The sequence below is a fragment of the Brachyhypopomus gauderio genome, chromosome 21 (assembly GCF_052324685.1).
Source record: "Brachyhypopomus gauderio isolate BG-103 chromosome 21, BGAUD_0.2, whole genome shotgun sequence".
NCBI classification, from domain to species: Eukaryota; Metazoa; Chordata; class Actinopteri; order Gymnotiformes; family Hypopomidae; genus Brachyhypopomus; species Brachyhypopomus gauderio.
This window is the reverse complement of record NC_135231.1, coordinates 1,329,077-1,343,072: the sequence shown is the minus strand read 5'-3', so window position 1 is coordinate 1,343,072 and position 13,996 is coordinate 1,329,077. Positions and strand designations below refer to the sequence as shown.

The 13,996-nt window shown below is 42.5% G+C and overlaps 1 protein-coding gene across 2 annotated transcripts in view; it reads right to left on the bottom strand.

The window, feature by feature from the left end:
* Positions 1-13,996, bottom strand: part of LOC143485223 (Fc receptor-like protein 5) — an 83,988-nt gene that overhangs the window by 28,998 nt on the left and 40,994 nt on the right. For both annotated transcript variants that reach the window (XM_076984573.1, XM_076984574.1), the window contains exons 4-9: positions 7,844-8,116; positions 7,465-7,752; positions 5,963-6,235; positions 5,584-5,871; positions 3,487-3,759; positions 3,108-3,395 (exon numbers count right to left, since the gene is read on the bottom strand). In XM_076984573.1, the coding sequence (XP_076840688.1) occupies positions 3,108-3,395; positions 3,487-3,759; positions 5,584-5,871; positions 5,963-6,235; positions 7,465-7,752; positions 7,844-8,116 (1,683 nt within the window). The remainder of the gene's footprint in view (positions 1-3,107; positions 3,396-3,486; positions 3,760-5,583; positions 5,872-5,962; positions 6,236-7,464; positions 7,753-7,843; positions 8,117-13,996) is intronic.

Genomic DNA, 13,996 nt, shown 5'->3' with positions numbered 1-13,996 from the left:
TTCATTCTAGCCGACACCCTTCTATCACAGATCACCCCAGACACTTTATGCCATCCACACCACCCTGCCTACACTCTCTTCTTTACCTCCCTTTCACTTGCTCCATTACTCTGTACCCTCGACCCTAAGTAGGTAAACTCGTCAACCTTCACCAAATCAACTCCTTGTAACTGGACCTGTCCACCGTCTGCCCTCTCATTCACACACATGTACTCTGTTTTACTCCTGCTCACTTTCATTCCCCTGCTCTCCAAAGCATATCTCCATATTTCCAAGCTCACCTCCACCTGCTCCCTACTCTCACTACAGATCACAATGTCATCAGCAAACATCATAGTCCAAGGGGACTCCTGCCTAACCTTGTCCGTCAGTCTGTCCATGACAACTGCGAACAGGAAGGGACTCAGGGCTGATCCCTGATGTAGTCCTACCCCAACTTTATAAATCTGTCATTCCTACCGCACATCTCACTGCTGTCACACTGTTCTCATACATATCCTGCACCACCCTCACATACTTTTCTGCTACTCCTGACTTCCTCATACAATACCACAGCTCCTGTCTCAGTACTCTATCATAAGCTTTCTCTAAGTCAACACACAATGTAGCTCCTTCTGTCCTTCCCTATACTTCTCCATTAACACTCTCAAAGCAAACATAGCATCTGTGGTGCACTTAGCTGGCATGAAACCATACTGCTGCTCACAGATCTCTACCTCTCCTCTAAGCCTAGCTTCCACTACTCTTTCCCAGATTTTCAGGCTGTGACTGATCAACTTTATTCCCCTGTAATTACTACAACTCTGAACATCACCCTTATTTTTGAAAATCGGCACCATTAAGCTTCGTCTCCACTCCTCAGGCATCTTCTGACCTTCCAAGATTTTGTTAAATAACCCAGTCCAAAACTCCACTGCAGTCTCTCCCAAACATTTCCATGCCTCCACTGGAATATCATCCGTTCCAACTGCCTTACCACACTTCATTCTCCGAATTGCAGCCCTTACTTCCTCCTTGCTCACCTGAGGCACTTCCTGATTCACAACCTCTACCTCTTCTAATCTTCTTTCTCTTTCATTCTCTTGATTCATCAGTTCCTCAAAATACTCCTTCCACCTTCCCAAGACACTCTCCTCACCAGACAACACATTTCCATCTTTATCCTTTATCATCCTAACCTGCTGCACATCCTGCCCATCACAGTTTCTCTGTCTGGCCAATCTGTACAGATCCTTTTCCCCTTCCTTAGTGTCCAACTTCTCATACAGCTTGCTATATGCCTTCTCTTTAGCTTCTGCCACTGCTCTCTTTAGCTTGTGACACATCTCCTTTTACCTCTGTCTACTTTCTTCATCTCGCTGAAAATCCCAATTCTTTTTAGCCAACTGCTTTCCTCTCAAACTTTCCTGAACTTCCTCATTCCACCACCACGACTCCTTGTCTATCTTCCTCTGTCCTGAGGTCACACCAAGTACCTTCCTAGCCACATCCCTCACTGCATTTGAAGTCTCATCCCAGGTATCCAGAACTCCACCACCATTACCCCGTACCTGCCTCACCTCATCCCTGAATTTTACACCAGTCTTCATCCTTTAACTTCCACCACCTGATCTTAGGTTCCGCTCTCACTCTCTTCCTCTTCTTCACCTCCAAAACCATCCTACATATCACCATCATATGCTGTTTAGCTACACTCTCCCCAGGTAACACCTTGCAATCACTAACCTCTTTCAGGTTTCGTCTCCTACATAGGATATAGTCGACCTGTGTGCATCTTCCCCCACTCTTATACGTTACCCTGTGCTCTTCCTTTTTCTTAAAGTAAGTGTTAACTACAGCCATCTTTATCCTTTTAGCAAAATCTACCACCATCTGTCCTTCCATATTCCTTTCATTAACACCATATCTACCCAACACCTCCTCATCACCACTGTTCCCTCCACCAACATGTCCATTTAAATCTGCTCCAATAACCACTCTCTTCTTTAGGAACCTGCAAAACAACTTCATCTAACTCTCTCCAGAATTCTTATTTCTCCTCCACATTACAACCAACCTGAGGAGCATAAGCACTGATGACATTCATCATCACCCCATCAATCTCTAACTTTACACAGATTACCCTGTCACTTACTCGCTTTACCTCCACTACACTCTCACTAAACTCATCCTTCAGGATTACCCCTACTCCATTTCTCTTCCTGTCTACACCATGATAGAAGAGTTTGAAGCCACCACCAATGCTCCTGGCCTTGCTCCCCTTCCACTTGGTCTCCTGTACTCACAGTACTTCCTCCTCTCCATCGCATCAGCTAGCTCTCTCCCTTTGCCTGTCATAGAGCCCACATTCAACGTACCAACTCTAACCTCCACCTTCCTGCTCTGCTTCCTCTCCTTCAGCTTCAGAACCCTCTTCCCCCTCTCCTCCTCCTCCTTGTCCCAACAGTAGTCCAATTTCCGCTAATGCCCAACAGCACCAGTGGCGGTCGTTAACCAGGGCCTCAACCCATCCGGTATGGAATTTCTGTTTTTGATCCGCATAATTTGATTTGGCACAGTTTTTACACAGGATGCCCTTCCTGACGCAACCCTCCCTATTTATCTGGGCTTAGGACCGGCACTAAAATAGGGTGTGTGCACCCTAGTGGCTAGGTTTCTCTAATGCATAATAAGTGTTGTATTTCTAATAAGCCTGATCATTATCCTGACACTGTTTGCTACTTTGTCTCCACCTTTGCACAATCAGATTTGTGTGGCTGAGTTTTGCTCATTTTTTCACCTGGAAGGATCTTTTTGCTGTTATGATTTGCTGTTATGTATCGTTTTGGCTTTGACCCTTACCTATTTCACGACCAAGTGTTTGCATTGCCTTGTTGATAATAAAATTGCCTATAATTTTGTCCGCAAGCATCTGGCAGAATCTCTGCTGTTGCAGACTATATACAATCAGTGTCAAAACTGATCAAATGCAGTCTTCAGTGCTCACAGTGAAGTTATCAGATATAATATGAGCCTAATTTATTGGATTGGAAATTGGACTTTCAGTTCCTTTAGTGCTAAACAATGTATGCTGGACATAAGTTGGCATTCGATTTTGTTGGACTTACCGTAAACTGTCAGTGGAAATGTGGAGCTTACTGCTTTTATCTTTGACCTTCCTTGAACTTCTGCTTCACAGGCATAATTTCCATGATGATTTGGTTTTATCGAGGAAATCAAGAGAAGGTTTTCCTTAGCTGTGACGCCATCTTCACCAGAAATCTTCTTTGAGTCTTTGAGCCACACATAGATCCAGACCAAGGACGTCTTTGGAATTTCACACTTCAAAGTCACCTTTTCACCAGGGAAAACCTTTTCCCATCCAGAATCTAAAATTGCTTTTGGCTGAGGGGGTTCTAAGAAAGAAAGATAATTTCGTTACAGTGCAGAACTCTTAATAGCCAAGTTATATATGTAAAAACAAACAACAAAACAGATGTATCTTACCTTCAATCACTAACTCGTGATTTTGAGACTTAAAGCTGACACCCTCTCTTTTCACGTGACATGAGTATGCACCATTGTGTAACAGTTCAGCAGAGTTGATGATGTAGTTGGAAATGCTGGTGTCACTGTTTAATACTTTTGATTCATCTGGGATTTTATACCAGTGGTATTGCCAACCAGATGAATCCTCCTCAACTTTACAGGTAAGAGTGACTTGTTCACCAGTGTACACTGGGTAATGGGGGAGGTGGCTTAGAGATAGAGTGGCTTTGTCTGTGGTAAGGGAGGGTGGATAAACAAAACCAATAAATAAAAAGGTTAATTATTAAAATTTTTGAATTTCTTCACAATTGTAGACATGCGTTTCTTATACACACTACCATCATTCTAATCCAGACCTCTTTAATCTGACATAATGCAAGGACTGTTTACACTTTTCATTAACTAAGCTTATACGTTTGTTTTGTACATAGGTAGAAGTGGGAGGGATGTTTTTCCCCCTATTGTTAGTAAGGGCGTACTCACACTAGGCACAGTTTGCTCGTTCCGTGCTGGGGCCCGGTTATCCCCCCTCCCCACTCCCCCTCTGGCCTGCACTCACACTGGCTTCATCAAGCCGGCCCGAGCACGCTTACGTCACCACAACGTGACTTTATTTGGAAAAAAAGCGCGCTCGTACAACACTATGGAGTTCACGATTCTCTTTTTATTGTATTTTTGGAGTCGTTTTGGGAGTGCAGAAACATGGTGCAAGCACAGATTTATCGATAATTTAACACAACGATTGTCTGTTAATCGCTTTGCCACTATGACTGTTTAACGTAAGCGTTGCATCACTGACGTCATGTTTGAGTTCCAGCGAAATGAACCAATCAGACGAGGCACCAAGCGGGCCTGGGCACGGATAGCGCTCACACTAGAAGCGAACCGTGCCCGAGTCCACATGAATCGTGCCCTGGCCCACCTCTTCAAGCGGGCCCGAGCACGGTTAACTGATCCGGGCCCGGGCACGGTTGGAGCGCTCACACTAGCCAAACGAACCGTGCTTCGGCAGGGAACCGTGCCCGGGCCCGGATCACAGAGCCTAGTGTGAGTACGTCCTAAGTCTACAGTACATAAACACAGTTGGGCTGATCTCATTTCATTGTAATTTACTGTAGAAGACATATGAACACTAACATGTTACAGGCCTTTATGGAAGAGGTGCCACTACAAAGTCAAGTCAGTTAAATGAAAAGATGGAAAGGAAATCAGACAATGTTCAAAGAGAAACAAATAAGCTAAAAAAAGTTTAAATACTTCTTGTATCAGGAAATGTTATAAATTATTTGATGCTAAATATTAGTAACATCATTAATAAGTCTACAGTTCATAAACGTTTAGACTGCTCATCATTGTATTTAACTATATAAAACATGGCCACAAAATTTTTTTTTGCCTATGTCATGCAGCTCTGCCCTTTTGTTCCTAATGACTGTCTAAATCATTACTACAACTCCCAGAATTCAGTACATGGCCTGCTCACATGCTCTTCATGGCCAGACTATTGAGTTCACCTGTTTGGTACTTCTGCTATCTATTTAACTGCCAATGTTTAATAAGTCTTTGCAAATTGCCACTAGAGTGTCACTTTTCTCAAGGGCATACTAAGTGTTGATTTCTAATTAGCCTGATCATTATCCTGACACGGTTTGCTACTTTTTTTCCCTCCACTTTTGCACATTCAGATTTGTGTGGCTGAGTTTTGCTTGTTTTTTCACCTGGACAGATCTTTTTGCTGTTATGATCTTCAACTGGATTGGTTATGTATAATTTTGGCTTTGACCCTTACCTATTTCACGACCAAGTGTTTGCATTGCCCTGTTGATAATAAAATTGCCTTTAATTTTGTCCACAAGCATCTGGCAGAATCTCTGCTGTTGCAGACTATATACAATCAGTGTCAAAACTGATCAAATGCAGTCTTCAGTGCTCACAGTGAAGTTATCAGATTTGATATGAGCCTAATTTATTGGATTTGAAACTGGACTTTCAGTTCCTTTAGTGCTAAACAATGTATGCTGGACATAAGTTGGCATTCGATTTTGTTGGACTTACCGTAAACTGTCAGTAGAAATGTGGAGCTTACTGCTTTTATCTTTGACCTTCCTTGAACTTCTGCTTCACAGGCATAATTTCCATGATGATTTGGTTTTATCGAGGAAATCAAGAGAAGGTTTTCCTTAGCTGTGACGCCATCTTCACCAGAAATCTTCTTTGAGTCTTTGAGCCACACATAGATCCAGACCAAGGACGTCTTTGGAATTTCACACTTCAAAGTCACCTTTTCACCAGGGAAAACCTTTTCCCATCCAGAATCTAAAATTGCTTTTGGCTGAGGGGGTTCTAAGAAAGAAAGATAATTTCGTTACAGTGCAGAACTCTTAATAGCCAAGTTATATATGTAAAAACAAACAACAAAACAGATGTATCTTACCTTCAATCACTAACTCGTGATTTTGAGACTTAAAGCTGACACCCTCTCTTTTCACGTGACATGAGTATGCACCATTGTGTGACAGTTCAGCAGAGTTGATGATGTAGTTGGAAATGCTGGTGTCACTGTTTAATACTTTTGATTCATCTGGGATTTTATACCAGTGGTATTGCCAACCAGATGAATCCTCCTCAACTTTACAGGTAAGAGTGACTTGTTCACCAGTGTACACTGGGTAATGGGGGAGGTGGCTTAGAGATAGAGTGGCTTTGTCTGTGGTAAGGGAGGGTGGATAAACAAAACCAATAAATAAAAAGGTTAATTATTAAAATTTTTGAATTTCTTCACAATTGTAGACATGCGTTTCTTATACACACTACCATCATTCTAATCCAGACGTCTTTAATCTGACATAATGCAAGGACTGTTTACACTTTTCATTAACTAAGCTTATACGTTTGTTTTGTACATAGGTAGAAGTGAGAGGGATGTTTTTCCCCCTATTGTTAGTAAGTCTACAGTACATAAACACAGTTGGGCTGATCTCATTTCATTGTAATTTACTGTAGAAGACATATGAACACTAAAATGTTACTGGCCTTTATGGAAGAGGTGCCACTACAAAGACAAGTGAGTTAAATGAAAAGATGGAAAGGAAATCAGACAATGTTCACAGAGAAACAAATACGCTAAAAAAAAAGGTAAAATACTTCTTGTTTCAGGAAATGTTATAGATTATTTGATGCTAAATATTAGTAACATCATTAATAAGTCTACAGTTCATAAACTTTTAGACTGCTCATCATTGTATTTAACTATATAAAACATGGCCACAAATTTTTTTTTGCCTATGTCATGCAGCTCTGCCCTTTTGTTCCTAGTGACTGTCTAAATCATTACTACAACTCCCAGAATTCAGTACATGGCCTGCTCACATGCTCTTCATGGCCAGACTATTGAGTTCACCTGTTTGGTACTTCTGCTATCTATTTAACTGCCAATTTTTAATAAGTCTTTGCAAAGTGCCACTACAGTGTCACTTTTCTCAAGTGCATACTAAGTGTCGTATTTCTAATTAGCCTGACCATTACACTGTTTGCTACTTTTTCTCCCTCCACCTTTGCACATTCAGATTTGTGTGGCTGAGTTTTGCTTGTTTTTTCACCTGGACAGATCTTTTTGCTGTTATGATCTTCAACTGGATTGGTTATGTATAATTTTGGCTTTGACCCTTACCTATTTCACGACCAAGTGTTTGCATTGCCCTGTTGATAATAAAAATGCCTATAATTTTGTCCGCAAGCATCTGGCAGAATCTCTGCTGTTGCAGACTATATACAATCAGTGTCAAAACTGATCAAATGTAGTCTTCAGTGCTCACAGTGAAGTTATTAGATTTTATATGAGCCTAATTTATTGGATTGGAAACTGGACTTTCAGTTCCTTTAGTGCTAAACAATGTATGCTGGACATAAGTTGGCATTCGATTTTGTTGGACTTACCGTAAACTGTCAGTAGAAATGTGGAGCTTACTGCTTTTATCTTTGACCTTCTTTGAACTTCTGCTTCACAGGCATAATTTCCATGATGATTTGGTTTTATCGAGGAAATCAAGAGAAGGTTTTCCTTAGCTGTGACGCCATCTTCACCAGAAATCTTCTTTGAGTCTTTGAGCCACACATAGATCCAGACCAAGGACGTCTTTGGAATTTCACACTTCAAAGTCACCTTTTCACCAGGGAAAACCTTTTCCCATCCAGAATCTAAAATTGCTTTTGGCTGAGGGGGTTCTAAGAAAGAAAGATAATTTCGTTACAGTGCAGAACTCTCAATAGCCAAGTTATATATGTAAAAACAAACAACAAAACAGATTTATCTTACCTTCAATGACTAACTTGTGATTTTCAGACTTAAAGCTGACACCCTCTCTTTTCACGTGACATGAGTATGCACCATTGTGTGACAGTTCAGCAGAGTTGATGATGTAGCTGGAAATGCTGGTGTCACTGTTTAAGACTTTTGATTCATCTGGGATTTTATACCAGTGGTATTGCCAACCAGATGAATCCTCCTGAACTTCACAGGTAAGAGTGACTTGTTCGCCAGTGTACACTGGGTACTTGGGGAGTTGTCTTAGAGATAGAGTGGCTTTGTCTGTGGTAAGGGAGTGTGGATAAACAAAACCAATATATAAAAAGGTTAAATATTAAAATTTAGGAGTTTCTTCACAATTGTAGACATGCATTTCTTATACACACTACAATCATTCAAATCCAGACCTCTTTAATCTGACATAATGCAAGGACTGTTTACACTTTTCATTCACTAAGCTTATACGTTTTGTACAAAAGTGGAAGTGGCAGGGATGTTTTTCCTCCGATATTGTTATTAAGTCTTCAGTATATAAACACAGTTGGGCTGCTCTCATGTCATTGTAATTTACTGTAGAAGACATATGAACACTAAAATGTTCATTGAGATGACACATTAATGACAATGACTCAGTTAAATGAGAAGATGGAAAAGGAATCATACAAAGTAGAGGTGGGCGGATCGATCCAAATATCGATAATATCGATACCAACGCTGGTATTGATATTAAACAATACTCGTGTAAAAAGATTGATACTCTAGCTTTTTTTCTCTCCCGCACGCACTGACTGCTGTGCACGCGGATTCATCAAAGTCTCGTCTGTCTGTAAGAGCAGCGTTGCATCACACAGCACGGAGAGGCAACCCACTCCCCTCTCGTCTTTTGTTGTTGCATCACGTGGCTTAGTGGCGCCAGCCAAACAGCCATGCAGGTAGGCTCAGTCCGGCCCCGCCCACTCAGCCTGGCCCACCCAATCAGCGCTCTCCTCGAGTCGACACTCACAGTATGGAGAGAGATGGAGTTTTGAAATGTCCGTGAGGAAGTAACCTACAGAAATCCCTCGTTCATCACGTTTATGCAATATTTACTGTAATTTTATTATTTATAACATTCCTTTATTGTTAGAATTAATATTTGTAATATATTTGTATACATTTGGGGATTTTTTTTTCATGTCAAAATTCATAAAATCTATTTTTTTCCACCGATCAAATGATGCAGAAAACTGGTGAAAAAGCTTCACAAATTACTTTTCAAATTTATATCTTATAAAAACCCATGAAAGAGTGAGGCTGCACAAGCTGAAGCATGAAGTGGCAAGGGATCACTGTGTATATATCACGGACATAATTTGGGGGGGGGGGGGGGGGGGGGCATGTCCCCCCACTTTTTCAAAAGCTGGTTCTGGTCCCCCCAGTTTTTATGGTTAAAACCAAACATTTAAATAGCGAAGAATCCATGTCCCCCCCCACTTTTTAACGGCTAAAAAACAATTATTAAAATAGCGACAAATCTAGCGCTAGGACCATGCAGAAAACGACCGCTCCCAGCTCTGCTCTAGTAACACCCCCCCCACCCCTCAACAATTTTCGTTTGACACCCCCCCCGTCAACAATCTGGAACACACTAGCACCCCCATTTGTGTCCCCCCCACCTAGTCATTGAGATAATAACCTAGTACATTTGTAAAAGTGTTATCATAGATAACGTTAGATTATGCTTTAATTATCCCAAAAAAGGGAATTTTATAGAATTAAAGCAACAGGCAAGTGCACATAAACAAAATTACATAAGGTTTGAAAGATAATATGAGAGGTGGACTAGAAAAAATATGAACAATTTAACTTCAAGGAATATTTACACAGCCATACAAGTATGACATTTATAGAGACTTTAAACATACAGAGGTCATTTTTTTACTCTGTTTAAGAAAAAACAATTGCAATGAAAGGAAGAAAATTCCTTTTTTTCATATGAACAATTCAATTTAAAAAATAAACAGAAAGAAAGAAATAGAAAAGATATCTAGTGAGGGGATAATTTTTATTCATTTTTGTATTTTTTGTGTATTCTACTTGTTTGGGCAACACGGTGGCTTGGTGGTTAGCACTGTAGTCTTGGATTCCCTATCTGAGTGGAATTTCCATTTTCTCCCTGTGTCTGCATGGGTTTCCTCAGGTGTCTCTGGTTTCCTCCCACAATCCAGAAACATGGAAGTTAGGTAAAATGGCATTCCCTGACGAATTCTCCCTGAGTTTGTAACTGTGTGTCTCTGTTCAATAGAAAAATAGGTGTTTGTGCATGAATGTGTGTGTGCTTGTATGCCCAGTGGTGGATGGTGCTCTGCCACTAAGGTCTGTCCTCTCCTGGCTGTGGCATCTGGTATAGAGTACGCTGTGTGCAATTGGCTGCCGCTTCCAGCCGGTGTGTGATTGGTTGTGTAAGACTTGTACCTGTGTTAAAATTGTAAAGCGACCTTGGCTATCTTGAAAGGCACTATATAAATTGAACATTGATTCATTCAAAAAAGATTTATTTTTTAATGTTAAGGCAAACTTTGTTTTGTTACTGTTCCCTTGTTTCTAAACAAAAATATTGATTGTGATTGTACTGATATCACAGTGTATGTTTGGATGTCAGTGTGAGTCATGGGGTTTGAAGGGGAGTTAACTGTTATTGGGGGTGTGGCCAGACTGAGCGGGAACGGAGAGCGGGAGTGTAGGCTTGTCAGTTGATTGAGTACGTGAATAAAGAAGGTTATTAAAACTTCCAGTGGGCTGCTGCGTCAAGTTTATTACATGGTGTCAGATGTCTAAAGGACTGGCGAATTCCAAGGATTTCGGTCACGAAGAAGAAGAAAAAAAAAAATGTCCAAGTTTTCACCCCCGGACCCGTTTGACTTTTCCCAGCCGTCGTCATGGCCATTGTGGAGACAAAGGTTTTCCCGATTCAGAGTGGCGTCGAAGCTGGACAAAGAGACCGGATTAGTGCAGGCGAATTCACTATTGTACGCCATGGGTGTTGAGGCAGAACCAGTGTTTAATTCGTTTGCGTTAGATGAAGACGACGCAGAGAGTTATGACGCGGTGGTAGCCAAATTTGATGAGCATTTTGTGCCCAAGCGCAACGTAATTCACGAACGCGCGTGTTTTCATAGACGAGTTCAGAACAGTGGAGAGCCAGTAGAGTCGTTTGTGCGCAGCCTCTACGAGCTGGCTGAATACTGTGAATTTGGCGCAGCTAAAGACGAACATATCAGGGACAGGATAGTGATCGGATTGACCGACCTGGAAGTATCACAGAAACTCCAGTTGGAGTCAGAGTTAACACTGGAAAAGGCCATAACTACCGCCCGCCAATCGGAGCAAATTAAGAAGCAGCAAGTGAATTTGAGGGCGGAGCAGCATGTGGATGAGGTGAGGTTCAAACCGGTACGGCGTGGAGACACAAGGGTAAACAGCACGAGCCAGGGCAGGCAGGGGAGAGACAAGATGGAAAGACGGACTTGCACAAGATGCGGCAGGACGCACAGCGTTCGAGAACAGTGCCCAGCACGAAACAAGGTGTGTAGGGCATGCAACAAAATGGGACATTTCGAGAGAGTGTGCAAAACAAAGATGGTGAAGGAGGTAACAACTCATGAAGAGCAAGAGGAATTCTTCTTAGGCTCGGTGAGTGAAAAACACAATGCTAACCACACCTGGAATGTATGCATCTCAGTGAACGGCACTCCAACTGAGTTTAAAATAGACACTGGGGCCGACATTACGGTGTTGTCGTTCAGTGCTTATTTAAATATGACACAGCGCCCCTCACTGGCGAAAGCTGGTACTACCGTCTACAGTCCAGGGGGCCAACTGAAATGCTTAGGGAAATTTTTAGCTAAATGTACATACAAGGGGAACAGATTCAAGTCTTGGATGTATGTCATAGATGGCTCACGTATGAGCAACCTCCTTAGCAGAGCAGCTGCATGCGAAATGGGTCTTGTTAAGAGAGTGAACAAAATCACAGCAAATGTCTTCCAAGAAGTGGGACTTCTAAGCTGTAGACCAGTGAAAATCGAATTGAAGCAAGGAGCCATTCCGTACTCTCTCACAACACCACGGCGTTTCCCTTTTCCTGTCTTGCCAAAGGTGGAGGATGAACTTAAACGAATGCTGTCACTAGACATTATTGAGGAGGTCAGACAGCCAACCCATTGGTGTGCCCCGATGGTGCCTGTGATCAAAAAGAACGGCAAAGTTAGAATATGTGTTGACTTGAAGAAGCTCAACAAATCGGTGAAGCGTGAACGTTTCATATCGCCTACCCTAGAGGATATTGCACCTAAACTCTCAAGGGCAAAGGTCTTTTCTACATTAGACGCATCTAGTGGATTCTGGCAGATACCACTCCACCCCAGCTCAATGTTGTTAACGACTTTCATTACTCCTATAGGGAGATTTTGTTTCCGACGCCTTCCCTTTGGGATCACCTCTGCTCCAGAAATCTTCCAGCGAGAGATGAGCACACTATTGAAAGACCATCAGGGTGTAGTAGTGGTGATGAATGACATCCTGATTTTTGGAAAAAATCAGGAAATCCATGATAAGAACCTGAGTGCTGTGCTTCAGACAGTGGAGAAATCTGGGCTGAAGCTCAATAAAGACAAGTGCAACTTCAGTAAATCTGAGATACGATACTTTGGCCACATAATCAGTGAAGAGGGAATCCAACCAGACACGGACAAAGTCAAAGCTATCACACAGCTGCCTAGCCCTACCAATATCCCTGAACTAAGGCAAATGTTAGGAATGGTGAACTACCTGGGAAAATTCCTTCCGGGTCTCTCAACAGTACTTCACCCTGTAACTGAACTGCTGAAAAGGGACACACCCTGGGTTTGGACTGAAATGCAGCAAGGATCGTTCGAGAGGGTGAAGGCCATGCTAACCTCAGCGCCAGTATTATCCTTCTATGATCTTAAGAAACCTACAGTTGTCAGCGCTGATGCAAGCAGCTACGGTCTCGGGGCTACACTGCTACAAGGGGACCCAGGTGAGCTCAGACCAGTTGCATTCTGTTCACGCACACTCACTGAAACAGAAAAAAGGTATTCCCAAATAGAGAAGGAATGTCTGGCAGGTGTGTGGGCCTGCGAGCGGTTTGTGCGCTATTTGAGGGGCATGGATAGTTTTCTGCTGCAGACTGACCACAAACCATTGGTGCCCTTGATAAATTCCTATGACCTGGATCAGGTACCGCCCAGATGTCAGCAATTGCTAATGAGGCTAATGGCCTTTAATGTGACAGCAGTTCATGTGCCTGGCAAACAACTGATCATCGCGGATACTTTGTCTAGAAATCCTCTAGAGGAAGTAAATCAGTCTGACACTGAAAAAGAAGTCACTGCACATGTGTTAGCAGTCACCAGGTCCAAACCTGTATCGGAACAGAGGTTGGACAGCATCAAGAACGCAACTATGGTGGACACTGTGTGTGCTGCAAAAGGTACTCACACACATTAGATGTGGTTGGCCCGACAAAATGACCGAACACTCTCATTTACTTCAACCATATCATGCAGTACGGGCAAATCTCTCTGAACTTGACGGCATCATCCTGTATCAAGACAGGCTAGTGATCCCAGCATCCCAACGTGAAGAAATGCTGCAGCGAATTCACGAAGGTCATCAGGGACTGACTAAGTGCAGGGAAAGAGCCAGAATGTCGGTATGGTGGCCTGGAATTAGCAGAGATATAGCACGGAAAATAAAATCCTGTGAGTTCTGTGTAGAGAATAAACCATCCTACAAGAGGGAACCGCTGGTTACAACACCTCTTCCTGATGGTCCCTGGCAGAAGATCGCTGCAGACCTATGTGAGCACGAAGGTAAGAAATACCTTGTTGTAGTGGACTATTACGCCAGGTTCTTGGAGATAGCTCAAGTGCCCTGCATCGATAGCCAACATGTTATCACCAGCTTTAAGAACATGTTTGCAAGGTGGGGTATTCCCCTCGAGCTGGTGAGTGATAATGGGACACAGTTCGTCTCTGCAGAATTCAAAAAGTTCCAGGAACGGTATGGATTCGCGCATTCTACATCCAGCCCCCGTTACCCGCAAGCCAATGGTGCAGCCGAGAGGGCAGTGCGAACTGCCAAGCACATCCTGAAACA